Source organism: Marmota flaviventris, chromosome 4 (genome assembly GCF_047511675.1).
Source record: "Marmota flaviventris isolate mMarFla1 chromosome 4, mMarFla1.hap1, whole genome shotgun sequence".
NCBI lineage: Eukaryota > Metazoa > Chordata > Mammalia > Rodentia > Sciuridae > Marmota > Marmota flaviventris.
Window position 1 is genome coordinate 84,720,055 of NC_092501.1, and position 20,763 is coordinate 84,740,817.

Genomic DNA, 20,763 nt, shown 5'->3' on the forward strand with positions numbered 1-20,763 from the left:
GTAGTTATTATCTGTCATTCATTCACTAATGATTTATTCAGAATGTGCAGGCTGTGATGTTTTTAAGCTATCCTATGGAAACTCAACAGATCTCGCCTGATGAGGGGGGAAGATTAAGGGTAGCACAGATTTCACTTTGGTGGGGCAAGGAGGGCATGGACACGTCGGGGGAGTGTGGAGACAGGTGCATGTGTGGGGAAGTGCATGGGCCAGGTATGTACAGTTGTCTGGGCATGTGAGATTAGGAAAGAGGGTACAGTATTTGTTTAATTTGAATTCTTAGGTCTGAATTTTTAATACTCCAGGCTCCGCCCCACATCTCTTCATTTTATGGCCAGTTAGAATCTGTTGAAAAGTCTCTTTGCTAACTGTGTTTTCTTTACAAAGCCTTTCCTCATGCTTCCTTGGTTTGGTCCCTCCTACCCATGTGTCCATGTAGCTTTGTGAAGCTCTCACTTTCCTGGTGCTTTACAGCCCTCTTTAGACAGGAAGTAGCCAAGAGCATCCTGGTCACCATCATACTCTGAGCAGCAGTATTCCATGAACTCTGCTTGTGTATTGACTGCATTGCATTTAACACAGGCTAGCTGGCATTTCAGTGTGACACGTTTTGAAATAGTTTTGTCTTTGTATTTGTTTTTAGTATTTGGTAACAAAAGACTCAGTTCAAATAAAGAGAAGACATAATTTTGATTATTGCCTTGACATGTTCATTCCAGCAGTTTTAAAAAAAAAAACCTTTTACTCAAATAGGTTTCAGCAATACAGGAGTTCTTCCAACCCATAACTATCTTTTTCTTTTTTAGGACTATATGTTTGCATTCTTGCCTTGATTTATTATGAAATGAATTGAAAAAAAAAAAAAGAAAAATACAACTTTAATTTAGAAGCAGTTCTTGTTTGATCGTGGGACTTGCCTTTCTTTTTTTTCTATTAGCAATTGTTAAGCATAGTAATTAGACCCTGATTATAAAGGCTCCTCTGTGGGCAAGATGGCTAACTGTCTGCTTTCTTTTCTGCTGCAGGCAGTGGCCACCTCTGCAGAGACCCATGAACACAGTAGTTATGAAGGCCAGGCTGGTGGCCCTGGAGATGAAGGTCTGGAGCTGGGACCTATGGACACAGATGTCTATGTGGGTCTGAAGCACACTGCATTGTGGCCACGGGTGCCCTTCCCGAAGAACATGACAACAGCTCAGAATGGCCATGGGCAAGGTGTTGCAGCCACCTGTTCAGCCTCAGATCCAAAGGACCCCAGAATGGTGACTGTCCCGGCATGTCAGAATGGAAGCTGTAGGAGCAGCCCCAGCAGTGACACTGAAGCCCCCGAAGACAGAGTCAGCCCTTCCAAACTCGTGCGTCTTTTCGCTGTGAGCCGGAAAAGAATGAGTGCCAATCCTGAGAGGCCCCGTTCCATGGTCCTGATGGGGAATTCTTCAACATGGAATGCACTGGCCTCCTTCCGGAAAATGGGATCTTTTAAAAAACTGAAGTCTTCTGTCTTTCAAGGAATTCAGAACCGGGAGGGCTTAGGTGCCTCAAAGGAAGATGCATCAGAACATGACCTGGGAAAAGCAATCCCTAATGGTGTGGGAATTGATGCTAGCAGATGTTCCTTGTTGGGACAGTCATGTGACCCCCACAGGGCAGGGGAAGGAGGTACATCCGATGGCTCTGACCCCGAGGACACAGACGATGCCTTCCAGAGGAGTACCCACCGCTCCCGCAGCATCCGCAGGGCCTATGGTCTGGGCCGCATCAATCTACTGGATTCTGAGAAACATCACACCCCTCAGAACCATGTTAGGCCCCTGTCCCCCATCATTCAGGAGCCCACCCTGTGTGAAATCCTAGTGAAGGACTCTGAAAACAACAGCATCATCTACAGGAGGAGCAAGAGCACAGACAACTTAAACTTTCTGAAGAAAAGTTCCTTCAAACGAAAGTCCACCTCCAATCTTGCAGACCTCCGAGCGGCTAATGAAAAGCAAACACCCCAACGGACCCTGAGCAGTTCATCTGCAGACTCCGAAAAACTTGGTGGGTCAGAGAGAAGGATGAAACGCTGGAAGAGCCCCATAAGGGCCAAGGACTTTGACAGAGTCTTAAAACTTATGAGCAATGTGACTGATGTTGCCTGGAAGAGAGAGGGTTCCAAGAATGGGGCCCCCTCCCCCAGTGAGGCAAACCTCAGACTCCGGCTGCACAGCAGGCTGCATGATGACTACTCACGCCGCGTGTCCAGCAGCACCGAGCAGGACAGAAGGCGAGGCGTGTCGCCGGGGCACAGTGCTGCTGCGTCCTGCCCCACAGCTCCTGGCTTCAGCTCTACCCCTTCTCAGGAGCCCCGCCTGGACGTTGACACAGCAGTGTTCCCTCTTGAAGCCCAAAGCTCCCGGGCATCAGAAAGTGATGGTCCCTCTGCCAGCAGCCCCTCAAGTCCAGTTGACTCGAAAGTGTTGAGCAAAACCTCCAGTGAGCCAAATGCAGGCAGCCAGTTTACATTTGACCCCAGGCAGCCTCCCATCCCTCTCAGGCCCACCTCGCCCAAGCCCCAGAGCCCTCAGAGCCCAGGGACAGGAGGCACCAAGTGTCCCAACAGTCTCAGTGCATTGTCACTGAGTTCAGTGGAAAGTGAAGAAAGGACAGAAGATTCCACTCAGAGAGAGCCAAGGCCTGTGTCCTTCCAGGACTCGGTGCAAACCACATGTGGTGACGAAGGTGGCAATGGAAGTGGTAGTGGCAGCCACCCTCAGCTGAGCCTTTGTGGGACAGCCAGTCCCAAGGAAAATAAGGAAGAGGTAAGGGTCCAGGTAGAGGTCCCTCCTGTAGGTGGCCTTGCTGAGTGCTTGTCCACTATCAGTCTTCATCTCAGCTGGAGATTTCCATGCTATTCAGGGGTGTTGCTCTTGGTCCTTAACTGTCATAGTGACTGGTGGCCCTATGCTGATCATGTCATAGTTATTAGTGGGGATGGGAGTTGTCAATTTGTTCTTTACCAAGTTCAGAAGTAATTTCTATCTCTTTTTTGAAATGAATTGCTAATGTATCAAATTCCTTGAGGCAATATTTACCATCCATCCATTTTACTGAGTCTGCAGGGGTAGGGACGTTCTATGTGGCTATTAGGTGTTCTCAGTTTTTTGCATTTTTGAAACAATTTTTATTACCCAAATAGTTCTTTTTCACATTTTAAACTGTTTCCGTATCCTTTCCAACAGAGTTCTTATAAATATATTATTTGTGTTAGGAGACCATTACATGTTCTAAGTCTGTTTTATTTTCTAGGAATGAATTAGAAACATGTAGTTCAGTACCTGTCAACCCACAGATGATGTTTGTTCAAAGTGATTTTTATGATGGTTATTGTTCTTATTTTTAGACTAGAACTTAAAGTATCTCATGAATTGAATCAGCTAATAAACAACTGTCAGGCATTTCACATTCTGTCATACATCCAGACAGTTTTACTTTACTTTGTAATTTTCACTTTATAAATACATTCTGTAACATTACCTTGCATAACTGAAAGATGGGGAAATGCATCCGTGTGTGTATATATTGCAAATAATTCTTCACATACATCATCAGAGTATTTCACAGTATGAATTGGCTTGCCATGGTGTGGGGGAACCCTAGAAACTGTTCTTTCCCTCTGATTTCTGGAGAAGACCTCTGTTTTGTCTGACTGTTAGAAGATGAACACCTAGATTTGCAAATACACAAGCAGCCAGTGGGACTGTCTAGTTTTGACCTTTGTTATCCAGAGATACCTAGATGGTAGAAACTTCTGGAAAAACCCACAAAGTAGAGTTTTTGTAGAGTACTTTTAGGAGATCCAAATCACCTTAAAGGATCCTTGGTGCTGGGGATCCCTGGGTAGCTAGAAAAGTGAGGCTGCCTCATAGTATGATTCTAGGTTACGATGGAGACCTGAAGGCCAGTCTGCATTTCAGAGCTCTCTCATATTGATGGCCATTTGCTCGTTTGCATATTTTGAAAAAATCCTGTGGAACAGTTGTAAGACAGAACTAGTTGCCAACCTTGGGAAGGACTTCAAGTTCAGCTGGCTGTGATTTTTTTAATTGACCAAAACTTTTATTCATTTCTGAGTGTGTTAGTCAGCTTTGAATGACTATAACAAAATACTTGACTTAGGCTACTGTGATGTCAAGAGAAGGTTATTTTGGCTCATGCTTCTGGAGGTTTAAGTCTAAGATTGGACAACCCTGATGTTTTGGGCTTCCGGCAAGGGTGCCACATCCTGACAGGAGTAGGTGTCAGGGACATCTGAAGCCAGAAAGCAGGGAAAAGATGAGTGGGTCCCACAATTCCATTCTAGGGCATGTGCCCAGTGCTCTAAGGACCTCCTACTAGCCTAGCCCACCCCTTAAAGGTCCATTATATTTCCCAATACCTTGGGACCGAGCTTTTATATTGAACCTTTGGGGGGCATTCATTATCCAACTATAGCCTTGGGTAAGGTGAAGTATAATATTTCTTCCACTAGACACCCTGTTCTGCCCCACTGATGATTTGGAGCCCTGCCTCCCTAAGAAAGAACTTGTTTGTCTAGAGAGTTCTTTGTGTTAAAGATGGGATTTTATTTCATTTCCAAAATTAGTTAAAAAAATAGTTTGAATATTTTATTCCTGCTGGGTGTGTTGGCACACATCTCTAATCTCAGAAACTTGGGAACTTGAGGTAGGAGGATCACAAGTTTGAGGCCAGCTCGGACAACTTAATCAGGAAACCTTGTCTCAAAGTAAAAAGTTTTTTAAAAGGGCTTGGTTCAGTGGTAGATTGCCCCGGGATTCAATCCCCAGTACTGAGATAAAAAGAAAAGACAAAGAAAGAAAGAAAAGATTTCATCCTTGAGCATATATTAAATAAAGATAAGCAAAAATTAGCATTACTTGCTCCGGTGATTTTGGCCATTCTGTATAGTTACACATGTATATTTGCTGATATTAGTTAAGTATAATTTGATTTCTACTCACAAGGGATCACCAAAGACAGAAAGTAAAAGAAACACTGGTATTAAAATTCAGTTTATTAGAAAGCTCAGATGTTGATGATTCTATAGATTTGCCTCAAGATGTTCATTGCATTTTTAGATTGCATTCATGTCCTCAAAATTCTTATGCAGCATATTAAGCTTCTTCTTTTACGCCTGTGCGCCCCTCTTCCCCCACAGTGCCCCAATAAGGGGAATTGTAATAATCTAGGGGTGCTCTACCACTGAGCTACATCCCCCAACCCTTTTTATTTTTTTATTTTGAGACAGGATCTCCCTAAGGTGCCGAGGCTGGCCTTGAATTTGTAATCCTCCTGCATTGTTAGGATTACAGGTGTGTATCACCACACCCGGCCCTCTTCATTTTTTTTTTTTAATTTTTTATTGTGGGTTGTTCAAAACATTACAAATTTCTTGACATATCATATTCCACACTTTGATTCAAGTGGGTTATGAACTCCCACCTTCACCCCATACACAGATTGCAGAATCACATCAGTTACACATCCATTGATTTACAAATTGCCATACTAGTGTCTGTTGTGCTCCCCTGCCTTTCCCATCCTCCACCCTCCCCCCTCCCCACCTCTCCCCTCCCCTCCCCTCCTCTCTCTCTACCTCCTCCACTGTATAACCCTGAGGGTCTCCTTCCATTACCATGCAATTTCCCTTCTCTCTCCCTTTCCCTCCCACCTCTCATCCCTGTTAAATGTTAATCTTCTTCTCCTGCTCTTCGTCCCTACACTGTTCTTAGTTACTCTCCTTATATCAAAGAAGACATTTGGCATTTGTTTTTTAGGGATTGGCTAGCTTCACTTAGCATAATCTGCTCTAATGCCATCCATTTCCCTGTAAATTCTATGATTTTGTCATTTTTTAATGCAGAGTAATACTCCATTGTGTATAAATGCCACATTTTTTTTATCCATTCGTCTATTGAAGGGCATCTAGGTTGGTTCCACAGTCTTGCTATTGTGAACTGTGCTGCTATGAACATCGATGTAGCAGTGTCCCTGTAGCATGCTCTTTTTAGGTCTTTAGGGAATAGACCGAGAAGGGGAATAGCTGGGTCAAATAGTGGCTCCATTCCCAGCTTTCCAAGAAATCTCCATACTGCTTTCCAAATTGGCTGCACCAATCTGCAGTCCCACCAGCAATGTACAAGTGTACCCTTTTCCCCACATCCTCGCCAGCACTTGTTGTTGTTTGACTTCCTAATGGCTGCCAATCTTACTGGAGTGAGATGGTATTTTAGGGTGGTTTTGATTTGCATTTCTCTGACAGCTAGAGATGTTGAGCATTTTTTCATGTACTTGTTGATTGATTGTATGTCCTCCTCTGAGAAGTGTCTGTTCAGGTCCTTGGCCCATTTGTTGATTGGGTTGTTTGTTATTTTATTGTCTAATTTTTTGAGTTCTTTGTATACTCTGGATATTAGGGCTCTATCTGAAGTGTGAGGAGTAAAGATTTGTTCCCAGGGTGTAGGCTCCCTATTTACCTCTCTTATTGTTTCTTTTGCTGAGAAAAAACTTTTTAGTTTGAGTAAGTCCCATTTGTTGATTCTAGTTATTAACTTTTGTGCTATGGGTGTCCTATTGAGGAATTTGGAGCCCGACGCCACCGACTGTAGATCGTAGCCAACTTTTTCTTCTATCAGATGGCGCGTCTCTGATTTGATATCAAGCTCCTTGATCCATTTTGAATTCACTTTTGTGCATAGCGAGAGAAAGGGATTCAGCTTCATTTTGTTGCATATGGATTTCCAGTTTTCCCAGCACCATTTGTTGAAGATGCTATCCTTCCTCCATTGCATGCTTTTAGCGCCTTTATCAAATATAAGATAGTTGTAGTTTTGTGGATTGGTTTCTGTGTCCTCTATTCTGTACCATTGGTCCACCCGCCTGTTTTGGTACCAGTACCATGCTGTTTTTGTTACTATTGCTCTGTAGTATAGTTTGAAGTCTGGTATCGCTATACCGCCTGATTCACACTTCCTGCTTAGCATTGTTTTTGCTATTCTGGGTCTTTTATTTTTCCATATGAATTTCATGATTGCTTTCTCTATTTCTACAAGAAATGCTGTTGGGATTTTGATTGGCATTGCATTAAACCTATAGAGAACTTTTGGTAATATCGCCATTTTGATGATGTTAGTTCTGCCTATCCATGAACAGGGTATATTTTTCCATCTTCTAAGATCTTCTTCTATTTCTCTCTTTAGGGTTCTGTAGTTTTCATTGTATAAGTCTTTCACCTCTTTTGTTAGGTTGATTCCCAAGTATTTTATTTTTTTTGAAGATATTGTGAATGGAGTGGTTGTCCTCATTTCCATTTCAGAGGATTTGTCGCTGATATACAGGAATGCCTTTGATTTATGCGTGTTGATTTTATATCCTGCCACTTTGCTGAATTCATTTATTAGCTCTAATAGTTTCTTTGTAGAGCCTTTTGGGTCTGCTAGGTATAGAATCATATCATCTGCAAATAATGATAATTTAAGTTCTTCTTTTCCTATTTTTATGCCTTTAATTTCTTTCGTCTGTCTAATTGCTCTGGCCAGTGTTTCGAGAACTATGTTGAACAGAAGTGGTGAGAGAGGGCATCCCTGTCTTGTTCCAGATTTTAGAGGGAATGCCTTCAATTTTTCTCCATTCAGAATGATGCTAGCCTGAGGCTTAGCATAGATTGCTTTTACAATATTGAGGTATGTTCCTGTTATCCCTAGTTTTTCTAGAGTTTTGAACATAAAGGGATGCTGTACTTTGTCGAATGCTTTTTCCGCATCTATCGAGATGATCATATGGTTCTTATTTTTAAGTCTATTGATGTGGTGAATAACATTTATTGATTTCCGTATATTGAACCAGCCTTGCATCCCAGGGATGAATCGTACTTGATCATGGTGCACAATTTTTTTGATATGTTTCTGTATCCGATTCGCCAGAATTTTATTGAGGATTTTTGCATCTAGGTTCATTAGAGATATTGGTCTGTAGTTTTCTTTCTTTGAAGTGTCTTTGTCTGGTTTAGGTATCAGGGTGATGTTGGCCTCATAGAATGAATTTGGAAGTTCTCCCTCCTTTTCTATTTCCTGAAGTAGCTTGAAAAGTATTGGTATTAGTACTTCTTTAAAGGTTTTGTAAAATTCTGCTGTATACCCATCCGGACCCGGGCTTTTCTTAGTTGGTAGTCTTTTTATGGTTTCTTCTATTTCCTCAATTGATATTGGTCTGTTTAGGTTTTCTATATCCTCCTGACTCAATCTGGGCAGATCATATGACTTAAGAAATTTATCTATGCCTTCACTATCTTCTAATTTGTTGGAGTATAAGGATTCAAAATAGTTTTTGATTATCTTCTGTATTTCTGAAGTGTCTGTTGTGATATTGCCTTTTTCATCCCGTATGCTAGTAATTTGAGTTCTCTCTCTTCTTCTCTTCGCTAGCATCGCTCAGGGTCTGTCGATTTTGTTTATTTTTTCAAAGAACCAACTTTTAGTTTTGTCAATTTTTTCAATTGTTTCTTTTGTTTCGATTTCATTAATTTCAGCTCTGATTTTAATTATTTCTTGCCTTCTACTTCTTTTGCTGTTGTTTTGCTCTTCTTTTTCAAGGATTTTGAGATGAAGTATGAGATCATTTATTTGTTGGTTTTTTCTTTTTTTAAGGAATGAACTCCAAGGAATGAATTTTCCTCTTAGAACTGCTTTCAATGTGTCCCATAGATTCTGATATGTTATGTCTGTGTTTTCATTTATCTCTAAGAATTTTTTAATTTCCTTCTTGATGTCTTCTATAACCCATTGATCATTCAGTAACCTATTGTTCATTCTCCAAGTGATGTATGCTTTTTCCTTCCTTCTTTTATTGTTGATTTTCAGTTTCATTCCATTATGATCAGATAAGATGCATGGTATTATCTCTACTCCTTTATATTGTCTAAGAGTTGCCCTGTGACATAATATATGATCTATTTTTGAGAAGGATCCATGTGCTGCTGAGAAAAAAGTGTAACTGCTTGATGTTGGGTGGTATACTCTATATATGTCAATTAGGTCTAGGTTATTAAAAGTGTTATTGAGTTCTATAGTTTCCTTATTCAACTTTTGTTTGGAAGATCTGTCCAGTGGCGAGAGAGGTGTGTTGAAGTCTCCCATGATTATGGTATGGTGGTCTATTAGACTCTTGAACTTGAGAAGAGTTTGTTTGACGAACATAGCTGCACCATTGTTTGGGGCATAAATATTTATGATTGTTATGTCTTGTTGGCGTATGGTTCCCTTAAGCAGTATGTAGTGTCCCTCTTTATCTCTTTTGATTAACTTTGGCTTGAAATCTATTTTATTTGATATGAGTATGGACACTCCTGCTTGTTTCCGAAGTCCATATGAGTGATATGATTTTTCCCAACCTTTCACCTTCAGCCTATGTATGTCTTTTCCTATCAAATGCGTCTCCTGTAGGCAGCATATTGTTGGGTCTTGTTTTGTGATCCATTCTACTAGCCTGTGTCTCTTAATTGGTGAGTTTAAGCCATTAACATTTAGGGTTATTATTGAGATATGGGTTGTTCTTCCAGCCATATTTGTTTATTTCTGTTACTAAACATGGTTTGTTTTCCTCTTTGATTATTCCCCCCCCCCTTTACTGTCCTACCTCCCACTGTTGGTTTTCATTGTTATTTTCCATTTTCTCTTCCTGTAATGCTTTGGCAAGGATGTTTTGAAGAGATGGTTTTCTAGCTGCGAATTCTTTAAACTTTTGTTTATCGTGGAAGGTTTTAATTTCATCCTCCATCCTGAAGCTTAATTTCGCTGGATACACAATTCTTGGTTGGAACCCATTTTCTTTCAGTGTTTGAAATATGTTATTCCAGGATCTTCTAGCTTTCAGAGTCTGTGTTGAAAGATCAGCTGTTATCCTGATTGGCTTACCCCTAAATGTAATCTGCTTCCTTTCTCTTGTAGCTTTTAAAATTCTCTCCTTATTCTGTATGTTGGGCATCTTCATTATAATGTGTCTAGGTGTGGATCTCTTATGATTTTGCACATTCGGCGTCCTGTAGGCTTCTAGGATTTGGGATTCTGTCTCATTCTTCAAGTCTGGGAAGTTTTCTTGCATTATTTCATTGAATAGACTTCTCATTCCTTTGGTTTGGAGCTCTGTACCTTCCTGTATTCCAATGACTCTTAAGTTTGGTCTCTTAATGTTATCCCATATTTCTTGGATGTTCTGCTCATGGTTTCTTAACAGTCTTGCTGAGCTGTCTATGTTCTTTTCCAGTTGAAATACTTTGTCTTCATTGTCTGATGTTCTATCTTCTAAGTGTTCTACTCTGCTGGTAGTATTCTCCATTGAGTTTTTAAGTTGGTTTATTGCTTCCTGCATTTCTAGGATTTCTGTTTGTTTGTTTTTTATAACCTCTATCTCCCTGTATAGTTGATCCTTTGCTTCCTGGATTTGTTTGCGTAATTCGTTGTCGAAGTGATCTTTCATTGTCTGATTTTGCTGTTTAATGTCTTCCTTGATACTCCAGATCATCTGAAGCATGTATATCCTGAATTCTTTATCTGACATTCCATCTGCTGCAGCTGTTACCTCTTCTAAAGTTGCGTTGACCTGCATTGCTTGTGGTCCTTTCTTTCCTTGTCTTTTCATACTGCTTGCGTATCTTTCCTGCAGGTGCGGGCGGCGGCTCTGCTCTCTCCTTATTCCAATTGGGGTGTCGTGGCTACCACGCCGGCAGGTCACTTGGCCTGTTCTGGGAGCTGGTGGCGGCTCTGTTCTGCCCCTACTCCAATTGGGGTGACGAGTGTACCACGCCGGCAGGCCACCGGGCCTGATCCGCCGGTCAGTTGCAGGTTTGCCTACCCTGCAGGCGTGGGCGGCGGCTCTACTCTGCCCCTACTCCAAATGGGGTGACGTGTCTGTCATACCGGCAGGCCACTGGGCCTGTCCCGCTGGTCGGTCGCAGATCTGCCCACCTTTCGGGCACGGGTGGAGGCTCTGCTCTGCCCCTACTCCAATTGGGGTGTCGTGACTACCCCGCCTGCAGGACGCTGGGCCTGTTCCTGGCACGGGCGGCGACTCTGCTCTGCCACTACTCCAATTAGGGTGGTGTTTGTACCACGCCGGTAGGCTCCTGGGCCTGATCCACCGGTCTGTTGTAGGTCTGCCTACCTTGGAGGCGCGGGCGGGGGATCTGCCCTGCCCCTCCTACCACACCTGCGGACCCCTGGGCCTGATCTGCAGGTTGATCACTGGTCTGCTCACTCTGCGGGCACGGGTGGCGGTTCCGCTCCGCCCCCACTCCAATTGGGGTCACGTGACCACCACACCGGCAGGGCCTGATCCGGGCGTGGGAGAAGGATATGCTCTGCCCCTACTCCAGTTGGGGTGACGTGTGTACCACACTGGCAGGCCACTGGGCCTGACCCGCCAGGCTGTCACAGGTCTGTTTACCTTGCAAGCGCGAACGGCGGCTCTGCCCTGCCCCTCCTACCACGCCCATGTACCACTGGTTCGCAGGTCTGCCCACCTTGCGGGTGCGGGTGGCGGCTCCGCTCCGCCCCCTCTCCAATTGGGGTCACGCGGTCACCATGCTGGCGAGCCGCTGGGCCTGCTCCGGGCGCTGGCGGCGGCCCGGCTCCTCCCCTCTGGCTCGACGACAAATTGAGGAGACTCGGGTGACTGTGCCTCACCCCCCCTACCAGGAGACCAACTGCTTATGTCACCGCTGGTATTGATGAAGTTCTCTCCTCCGCCGCTTTCTGCAGACATCAGATCTCTGCCATGTTGGTATCCTATGCGAATGGCAGCATTTCGTTCCCCTTGCTGGGCAACCAAAGCACCGGGTGAGTCCTGACCGGCCCTCAGCAGGACCCGGACCGAGAAGCAGTTTCCGCGGGCTCCTAGCCCCGGGCCAGGGAAGTTCCGGGAGCCGGAACTCGGCCGCTCCGTGCTCGGTGTAAGCTCCTATAAGTGTAAGCTCCAAGAAGCAGTCCCCGCGGGCTCAGTTCCGGGAGCCGGAATTCGGCTGCTTAGTGCTTGTTGTATGCTCTGATAGGAGCAGGGTCCAAGAAGTAGCCTCCGCAGGCTCAGCAGCCCTGGGCCAGGGCGGTTCCGGGACGGTTCCGGGAGCCGGAACTCGGCAGCCCCGCGCTCGGTGTTCACTCCGATAAGATCAGGTTCTAAGAAGCACCCAGGCGCTGAACCCTAGCAATCTGTCTGCAAGCCGCAGGCGAATTGCAGCCTGAAATTACCTGTTCTATGGCTGAATGAGCTGCGGTCAGTCGAAAACAGGGGTGGTGATGTCAGTTTACCAACATGGTGGCTGCTGGCCTCCTCTGTGGTCTGACTGGTGTGGAGAACCGAGATGGACCGCTTCCTTCCCCCGTCTCGAACCCAGAATTCAGCCCTGAGTACGGTGCTTGCGCGGCTGGCAGAAACTGCAGCGCTGTAACCCTGCGTCTCTATCCCAGCGCGCGCTGCAGACTCTAGCCGCGGGGCGATTTGCTGAATAAGCAGTGTTACCCTCCGTGCGACAAACCTCTCGCGTTTGAGTCCCCGTAGCTGATCCTCGTGCGATGGAAATCCTTCCTCCAGGTTCCGGAGCACCCCACTATTGCTGGAAATTCCTAACAAGATATCCTTTAGCCATCCTGACTTGTCATACTCCCACAGTGAAGCAGCACACGGGGGCAATGCACTCCCCTCGCCGCCATCTTGATGTGTTTACTTCTTGACTGTTGAAATATTTAAGGACCTTGTAGAGACAAATTCCTTTCTATCATTTTTCCTTCTTCGTTCCTGTGCGGTTCGATCGCTCCATTCACCAGTCTCTTACATTCCATGCCGGCTCATTCCCACCCCAGAAGGCTCCCTGAGCCCCAGTCCCTGAGCCTGCTCTCCCGTGGCACTTGCCCCCGCTACTATTGCCCTCTTCAATTTTTAACAAAAATGTCAAAAAGAGAAAAACATAGGGAATGGAAACTCAGTAGTAGATACTTGCCTGTAATGCTTGAGGCCCTCAGTTTAATCCCAAGCACTACAAAGAGACAGAAAATATAATGATGGTTTACCCAATTTGTATCTTATATATTGGGGATCATCAATATTACTTACAGAGAAGTACTTGTAAACTATGACCTGAAGCCTTTAATTTTGACACTGAGAAACAGAAAACAAAGTGGAACAAATAAAACACTGCCAACTCCAAGGAGTCTAACCTTCATGTTTTAAAAGCAGTTTTTTAAAAATTTCATAGCATTACAGAAAATTAAATTTTAGTCTTTACTATATTTTGATTCATGTGGTGTTACTTGGTATTTTGTTCATTGCAAATATGATTCTAGTTATAAGTTTAAAGCAAATTTAAGCAGTGTTTATTGTTAAATGTTCAAAGGTTGAAATCTGCATGTATTATGCTGTTATTGATAATAAAAATTATAGTGAAGTCTCAATAAGGAAGAGTAATATTTAGAATTATTTATTTGTAGCATGCGACACTAAAAATGACAAAATCATCTTTTGGAAAATTGTAAGCAGTTTAACAAGGTGGTTTATTCCTGTGAAAAAGAACTGGGGAAATGTCATGCTACTTTCATTTATAAGACACGTTCTACTCCTGCCACCTAGTGGTCAGCTTTGCTGTAATAACGGTTGACTAGGTCTCTAAAATTGTTCCTTAGTTTAAAAGTGCAGTTTGAGGGCTGGGAATGTAGCTCACTGGTGGAGCTAGCTTGCCTAGCATGTGCAGGTTCCTGGATGCCATCCCTCGCACCACAGAGAGAGAGAGAGAGATCCTGGCAAGTAAATGACCATTGGCATTTATAGTGCTGCCTGTTCATTTTAAAGGTGCAGGCACAGGTAAGCTATAATCTTCTGGTAAATTCTTCTAGTTTGAGATTTCAGTTTTGTCATTCAAATAATATTTAATCTTGGCCAACTGGGAAAACTTGAATATTTTCTTTGGCTTCATTTTTCCCAAGAGTAGAATGTGGAATTATCTGTATCTGCCTCAGAGGGTTATAAGAACCAATGAAATCCTGCCTGTTAAACAATTTAGCTTAGCATTTTAACACTGGCTGCCACTGTGTGGTTATCAATATCCCTTTAGATGATTTGTTCACTCTTCATTGACCTGGCCTTTTGTTTGTTTTTTTGTTTGGGGGGTCTAATGCAGGGGTACTTAACCATGGCGTCTCATCTCCACCCCTTTTATTTTTTATTTTGAGACAGGGTCTCAGTAAGTTGCTTGAACTTGAAATCCTTCTGTCTCAACCTCTGGAGTCACTGATTATTGGTGTGCGCCACTGTACCTGGCACGTTGACCTGGCTTGTTAAGACAGAGTGAAGTTAGGCTTTTTTTTTTCCATATCTCTTTTTTGATATAATACTGTGTTATAGTCTTACAGGGGATTGAGAAGTAGTTTGGAGTCACTTTGTTTTATTTTTGTTTGTTTGTTTATTTTATTTATTTGTACTGGGGATTGAACCCAGGGTCAGTTAACCACTGAGTCACATCCCCTACCTTTTAAAAAAATTTTAATCTTTTCTTTTAAATAGGATCTCACTAAGCCCTTAGGGCCTTGCTAATTTGCTGAAGCTGGTTTTGAACTTGTGATCCTCCTGTCTCATCCTCCCAAGTCATTGGGATTAGGGTGTGTACCACCATACCTGGCTGATTTTTTTTTTTTAATGCCCAAGAGTTAAGTTCCAGCATACCCTAACGTTGATAAGTTCATTCAGTAATGCACCAAACCAAATTTGTTGAACATTTTCAGGTTCAAATGACCAATTAGCTATAGCTGTATTAAAGCAGTGTGGGTGATGTCAACATGATTAAGCCCAAATGTATGTATACCACAGGACAACTATGTAGAATGAAATAAATCCCACCAGAGAGGTAAGCAAAATGCTGCGAATTTCAGAAAAGTTTCAACTCTCATCCAATTGTATCAAATCAGTACCATTCAATAAAGACTGTGGATGATCAAATTTGATTTGAAGAAATGGGATTTCTACCAGCAGTTATGAAGAAGACAGGGGGCAGTTTGTTAAGGAACAGAAACTTGGGCAGGTGTGTAGACATTTCTGTTATTGTAGATAACAGGATATAACATAATTTGGTTTTATATAGTAGAATAATCCAGTTAAAGCCCAGTCACAAACACTTAAATTCCAGAGCAAAGTATCTATACAGTTCTTGGTAAACACTGAGAAGTCAAGGAACATTTTATGAACAGAGATGAGCCAGGCTCAGACCCGTTTTTAAGAAATCAATCCACCTTGAGTAGAAAAGGTGGTGGGGGGGGGGGCATTAGATTTTAAAAAAAGCTGTCAGGAGCCCAGAGGTGAAAAGAGCTTGAAATTGTTAGAGTTGACATGGGATAAGTAAAAAAGGAACAGGAGTGAATGAAAGTTTGGAAGGCAAAGAACACATAATAAATAGTGAGATACTTTGTCAGTTAACACCTGCTGTGTGCCACATACAAGAAAAAGAGCGGATTAAAAAAAAAAGCTACAAAGCTGTCCTTATTCTCCTGGGTTCATAGTCTAACTGGCAGACTGCAGTGTATGCAAATTGGCATGATAATAGTGATAAGCGCTCCTCCTGGGAAAGTACAAAATGCCACAGGGGCACCAAAGGTTAGTAACTCTGGGACAAAAGTGGCACAATTAGGTAGAGACAGTCAAGGGGGGATCTTGAAGAAAGGGTAGGATGGGAGCACAGGGGTAGCAGTTGAGGAGTGGATGGGCCTTCCAGGCTGATGGGAAGACATGGAAGAAGAGACAGTCCCTGGACCTCAGCCCTGCTGCTTCCTATGTCTCTACATTTCTTGGCCATAAACTTGGGACTAGCAAAAGTTCCTACTGCACAGGTTGTTTTGAAGGTTAAATGAGATGGTGCATGTATTTAGCACCCCTAAATATGCTCTCATGGGAATTCAGCAGAGTGACTAATGTGTTGTGCTCAGTGTAACTCTTGCATGGGGTGGATGGGTGGGGAAGCAGGAGATAAGAGTGGTCCATAGGTCTGGCTATGATTAGGAAGGATCCTGCTTGGACCAGTGGACTTGAACTTCACCCTGCAAGCTGTGGAGAGCATTTGAGCAGGGGCCACAGAGGGACTTGTGGGACTGAGACTGACCAGGCAGCTGTGTAGGGAGGGGTGGATGGGGTCGGTCAGGATCACAACAGTGATCCTAACTAGTCTAGTCCAGAGGCCTTGAGACCTGTACTAAGGCTGTGGAAATGGAGAGGAGGGAATGGGTTCCAAAAGTACTTAGCAGTTTACATTTTACATATAAGTGTATGAATGTTTGTGGGGAGAGAGAGGGCAAAGATGACTGTGACCCAGAGGTAAATTGTGTTGGGATGCCAGTAGTCAAGCAAGCCATCATCACTATGGTCTGGAAAGAGAAAGGAAGGGATTTTTGTGGTACTACTGCAAGCTACAGTATCATCAAAATAAATTCTTCCTTCTGTGTATAGTAATAGAATGATCCAGCAGGTGAACAGGGGCTGGATTTGTATTCAGGCCTGCTTCCATTTTGAATGAGCATTGTGGAGTTTAAGGATGGTGATGGACACTTCAGATACAATGATAGCTCCAAGGTCAAGGTGCTCATCCCATAGATTGATCAGAGGTGTAGATCCATGATACAGTGTCAGCGAGGCATTGCAGTTCAGGTTGTTCAGATTGCTAGTTGGGAGATTAAACAGTTGAGAAGTTATCAATAGCGATTTTACAGAGCTATTCCTAGAACCAGAAAGACAATGCTGCATTATAGAAGCAGAAAGTCTGCTCCAGAGTTTAGTAGTTTTATGGAGGTAGAATTTGCATAACATTAAATGAATCTGTTGTAAGTTTGTTGATTTTAGGAAACATATAACCTTAGTCAGTTAAAGGATATTTACATCTCCATGAAAAGTTTTAACCCTTTTGTAGTTAATCCTTATTCTCACCCCAAACCAGGCAACTACTGATCTGCTTTATGTCTGTGTACTTTTTACTAAGTGAACAATTCAGTGACATTTGCTAATTTATGGAGTTGTGTAGCCAGTAGCATTATCTAATTTTAGAAATTTCCATCACCCCAGAAAGAAACCTCATGCCCATTTGCAGTCCCCTTTTATTCCCAGACAACCCCCATCTAATTGTTATCTTAATTCTGGACACTTCCAAAAACATAATCATGTAATATGTGATGTTTTAGCACTAGCTTCTTTCACTGACCATATTCTCCAGATTTACCTGTGCTACAGTATACATCAGTACTTCATTGCTTTTTTTGGCCAAATAATATTCCATTATATGGACAGAACACATTTGTTTATGTATTCATCAGTCAGTACAGACTGGGTTTGTTTCCACCTTTGGGTTAGTATGTATAAACCTGCTATGAACATTGATACACAAGTTCTTATGTGGAAATATGATTTTTCTTTCTCTTGGGTGAATACCTTGGAGCAGAATTGCTGGATCATTTGCTAATTCCAATTTTGACCATTTAAGGAACCACAAAAGTTGTTTTCCTAAATAATGGACCATTTTTGATTCCCACCAGCAAGATATGAAGACTGTAGTTTTCCCACATCTTTACCAGTGCTTGGTGTTCTGGATTCTAACTCTTCTAGTAGGTATATAATGGGGTTTCCTTTTGGCTTTACTTAGCACTTCTCTAATGACTAATGATGTTGACCATCTTTTCATGCACTTATTAGTCCTTTATATAGCTATTCAGATCTTTTGTTCCTAACTTTATTATATTTTTTATTGTCTTATTATTGAGCCACTGAGATTTCTTTAAATATCCTGGATACAAATTGTTTGTCAGGTATATGATGGATTAGAGTTCTCCAGAGAAATAGAATCAATATATGTGTGAAATTTACTGTGGGAATTGGCTGATGTGATCATGGAGACTAAGTCTCACCATCTGCCACTGCAAGCTGGAGTCCCAGGAAAGCCAGTGGTATAGTTCATTACAAGTCTGAAGGCCAGAGCGTGAATGCAAGTGTGAGGATCCAGCATGAGTTGTGGAGTTAAAGACCCAAAACCCAGGAGCTCCAACATCCCGGGGCAGGAGGAGATGGATGACCCCACTCAATGAGAGAAGGGAATTCTCCATCCCTCAGCCTTTTTGTTCTATTTGGGCCCACTAACAAACTGGATGATGCCCTCTCCTGTTGGTGAGGGTAGATCTTCCTTACCCAGACCACTGACTTCAATGCCAATGTCTTCTGGAAACATTCTCAAAGACACACCCATAAATAATGCTGTACTAACTATATGGGTATCCCCTAGCTCAGTCAAGTCAACACATAAAATTAACGTATAAATTACAAATATCTCCTCTTAGTTTGGCTTGCCTTTATTTTATTCAATCATGTCTTTCAAAGAGTAAAATGTTCCAGGTTCTCAAAGGTTGTAGGTTCTCAAACATTCTCTGTCTCTTCTTCCCTCCCTCCCTCCCTCCCTCCCCCTGTCTCTCTCTTTCTTGTTTTATAGTAGTATTGGGAAGGGAACCTAAGGCTTCCAATATGCAAAAGCAAGTGCTCTACCACTGAGTCACACACCCTCATCAAAGTTTCTAGTTTTATTAAAGTCCAATTACAAGCTTCTTTGTGCTTTTACTGTTTAGAGGTAAGAAGTTTTTGATAATCCCAAGGTCACAGAGATTTTTCTCCTAGATTGTCTTCTGAAAGCTCTAAGGCTGCTCCATTTTTAGTGATTTTTGTGTATCCTGTGAAGGTTAATTCTTTTAATTATGGACATCCAGTTTTCTCACCTTCACCTATCAAACTGCCTCTGGTTTTTATGCCACAGAGAATGCGAGTTCCCATACTGCATTGGGTTCTCACTCATTTTCTCTGACGAAAATGTCCTAGAATTTGAATCATAGTAATTGCATTTGCAATTGGAAAGAGCACTTTAAAATATAGTATTAGTGCATTTAAAAAATACTTAGGGGGGGATGTTGGGAGTATAGCTCTGTGGTAGATTCTAGCATGCACAAGACCTAGTTTTGATCCCCAGCATTTACTGGTTTGTGTTTATACACGCGTGTGTATGCACATGCACGCACACATGTTTGAATTTAACATTTTGTTACAGATACATGTGCTGTGACTCTCAGTGTAATATTTCCTAAATACACACACACACACACACACACACTCCTAAATAGCAACCCTGAATGGGAATTCAACAGATATTTTTCTTTCATGGGTGCATTTTAGTGGGATTTGAAAACAAGTAATATGATTTTTATTAGTTATCTTTGTGTTAGCTTAAATTTAGCTTCTCCTAGAGTGTTTTTAGTTGTGTGGTATGTGTGTCTGTCTTTGTTTTCTTTTTTCGTTTTGCAGGAAAAAATTCCTAATGTGAAAAAGGATCTCTTGTAGAAATAAGAAATCAGAAATTCAGATCATGAGTTTAAAGGGAAAAGTAGCCTTTTACTTTAAAAATTGAGTCATTTTCTAACTCTCCTTTTTAAAAGCAGTTTCCACTTGCTCTGAAAAGGTTTATGCTCATTATTACATACAGAGACACTCTTTTTCCAGTGAAAAGTTTCAAAGTATTTCTGAATGGGTTCTCTGCATTTGACCCCTTATAAATTTAAAAACCTATCCTAAGATTATTTTTAAAATTATAAAATCTAAAGGAAATGATAATATATGCACGTAGTTTTTGAACCTTACAGTGGCTCATTTCTAGAGTAGTTTTTCTTTAGTGAATTATCAAATAGAATTTTCTCATTAAAAATAATGGGAAAAGGAGATGGAATCACATGCCCGAACATCTAAGTAAAAGGCTCTTTGCTAACTTTTTAAAATTCACATATAATGTTTGTACTTACTTATGGGATATAGTATTATAATTTCTCTCTCTCTCTCTCTGATTATTGAATAAGGATAATTCCATTGCCAACTTTTTTTTTTTTTTTTTTTTTTTTTTAACTTAAGAGACAGGACCTTGACCAGTCATGTTGATGCAGTCTCAGCAATTCAGGAGGCTGAGGCAGGAAGATGGCAAATTTGGGGCCAATGTTGGCAATTTAGTGAGACCCTGTCTCAATAAAAAGGGCTGGGAGTATAGCTTTGTTACTGCTACTGCTTTTGCTTGCCTAACATGTTTGAGGCCTTCAATTCAATCCCTGTACTGCCAGAAAAGTGAGAGAGATGGGCCACGATTGGGGGACAGGAGTCCTCACTTGGTTGCCCAGGCTCAAATGATCCTCCTGCCTCTACCTCACTAATAGCTGGGATTACAGGCTTAGGCCACTATGTCAGGCTTGAGAGTTCTTTTCACTCATTGAATGAAGTGGCCCTTTGCTTTTTTTTTTTTTTTTTTTTTTTGGTAGTACTTGGGATCAAAACCAGGACTTCATGCTGCTAGGCAAGTGTTCTAACCACATTCTCCTGTTTTTCCTTTATTCAGTTCAGGTGACATTGCTCACTTTATAGAAAATACTATAATACCTATTTTTAATCAAGTATAAATAATATTATACATTGTGTGTGTGCGCGCACATGCACGTGTGCTTTAAAAAATATATTTTTGCAGTGCTGGGGAATCAAACCCAGGACCCCAAGCATGCTAGTTAAGTGCGCTACCACTGAACTACATCCCCAGTTCGGCATATTATGGTGTTATTCATGATAAACATTCTGAAGTTTTTGAAACACTGGGCTAGGGGTGTTGATCAATATTTGAGTGTTTGCATAGCCTGCGTAAGG

General features: G+C 42.2%; 1 protein-coding gene across 2 annotated transcripts in view; it reads left to right on the forward strand.

Annotated features, from left to right (window-relative positions):
- Nucleotides 1-20,763, forward strand: part of Spata13 (spermatogenesis associated 13) — a 151,468-nt gene that overhangs the window by 64,572 nt on the left and 66,133 nt on the right. For both annotated transcript variants that reach the window (XM_071611318.1, XM_071611319.1), the window contains exon 2: nt 1,026-2,801. In XM_071611318.1, the coding sequence (XP_071467419.1) occupies nt 1,116-2,801 (1,686 nt within the window). In that variant the 5' untranslated portion in view covers nt 1,026-1,115. The remainder of the gene's footprint in view (nt 1-1,025; nt 2,802-20,763) is intronic.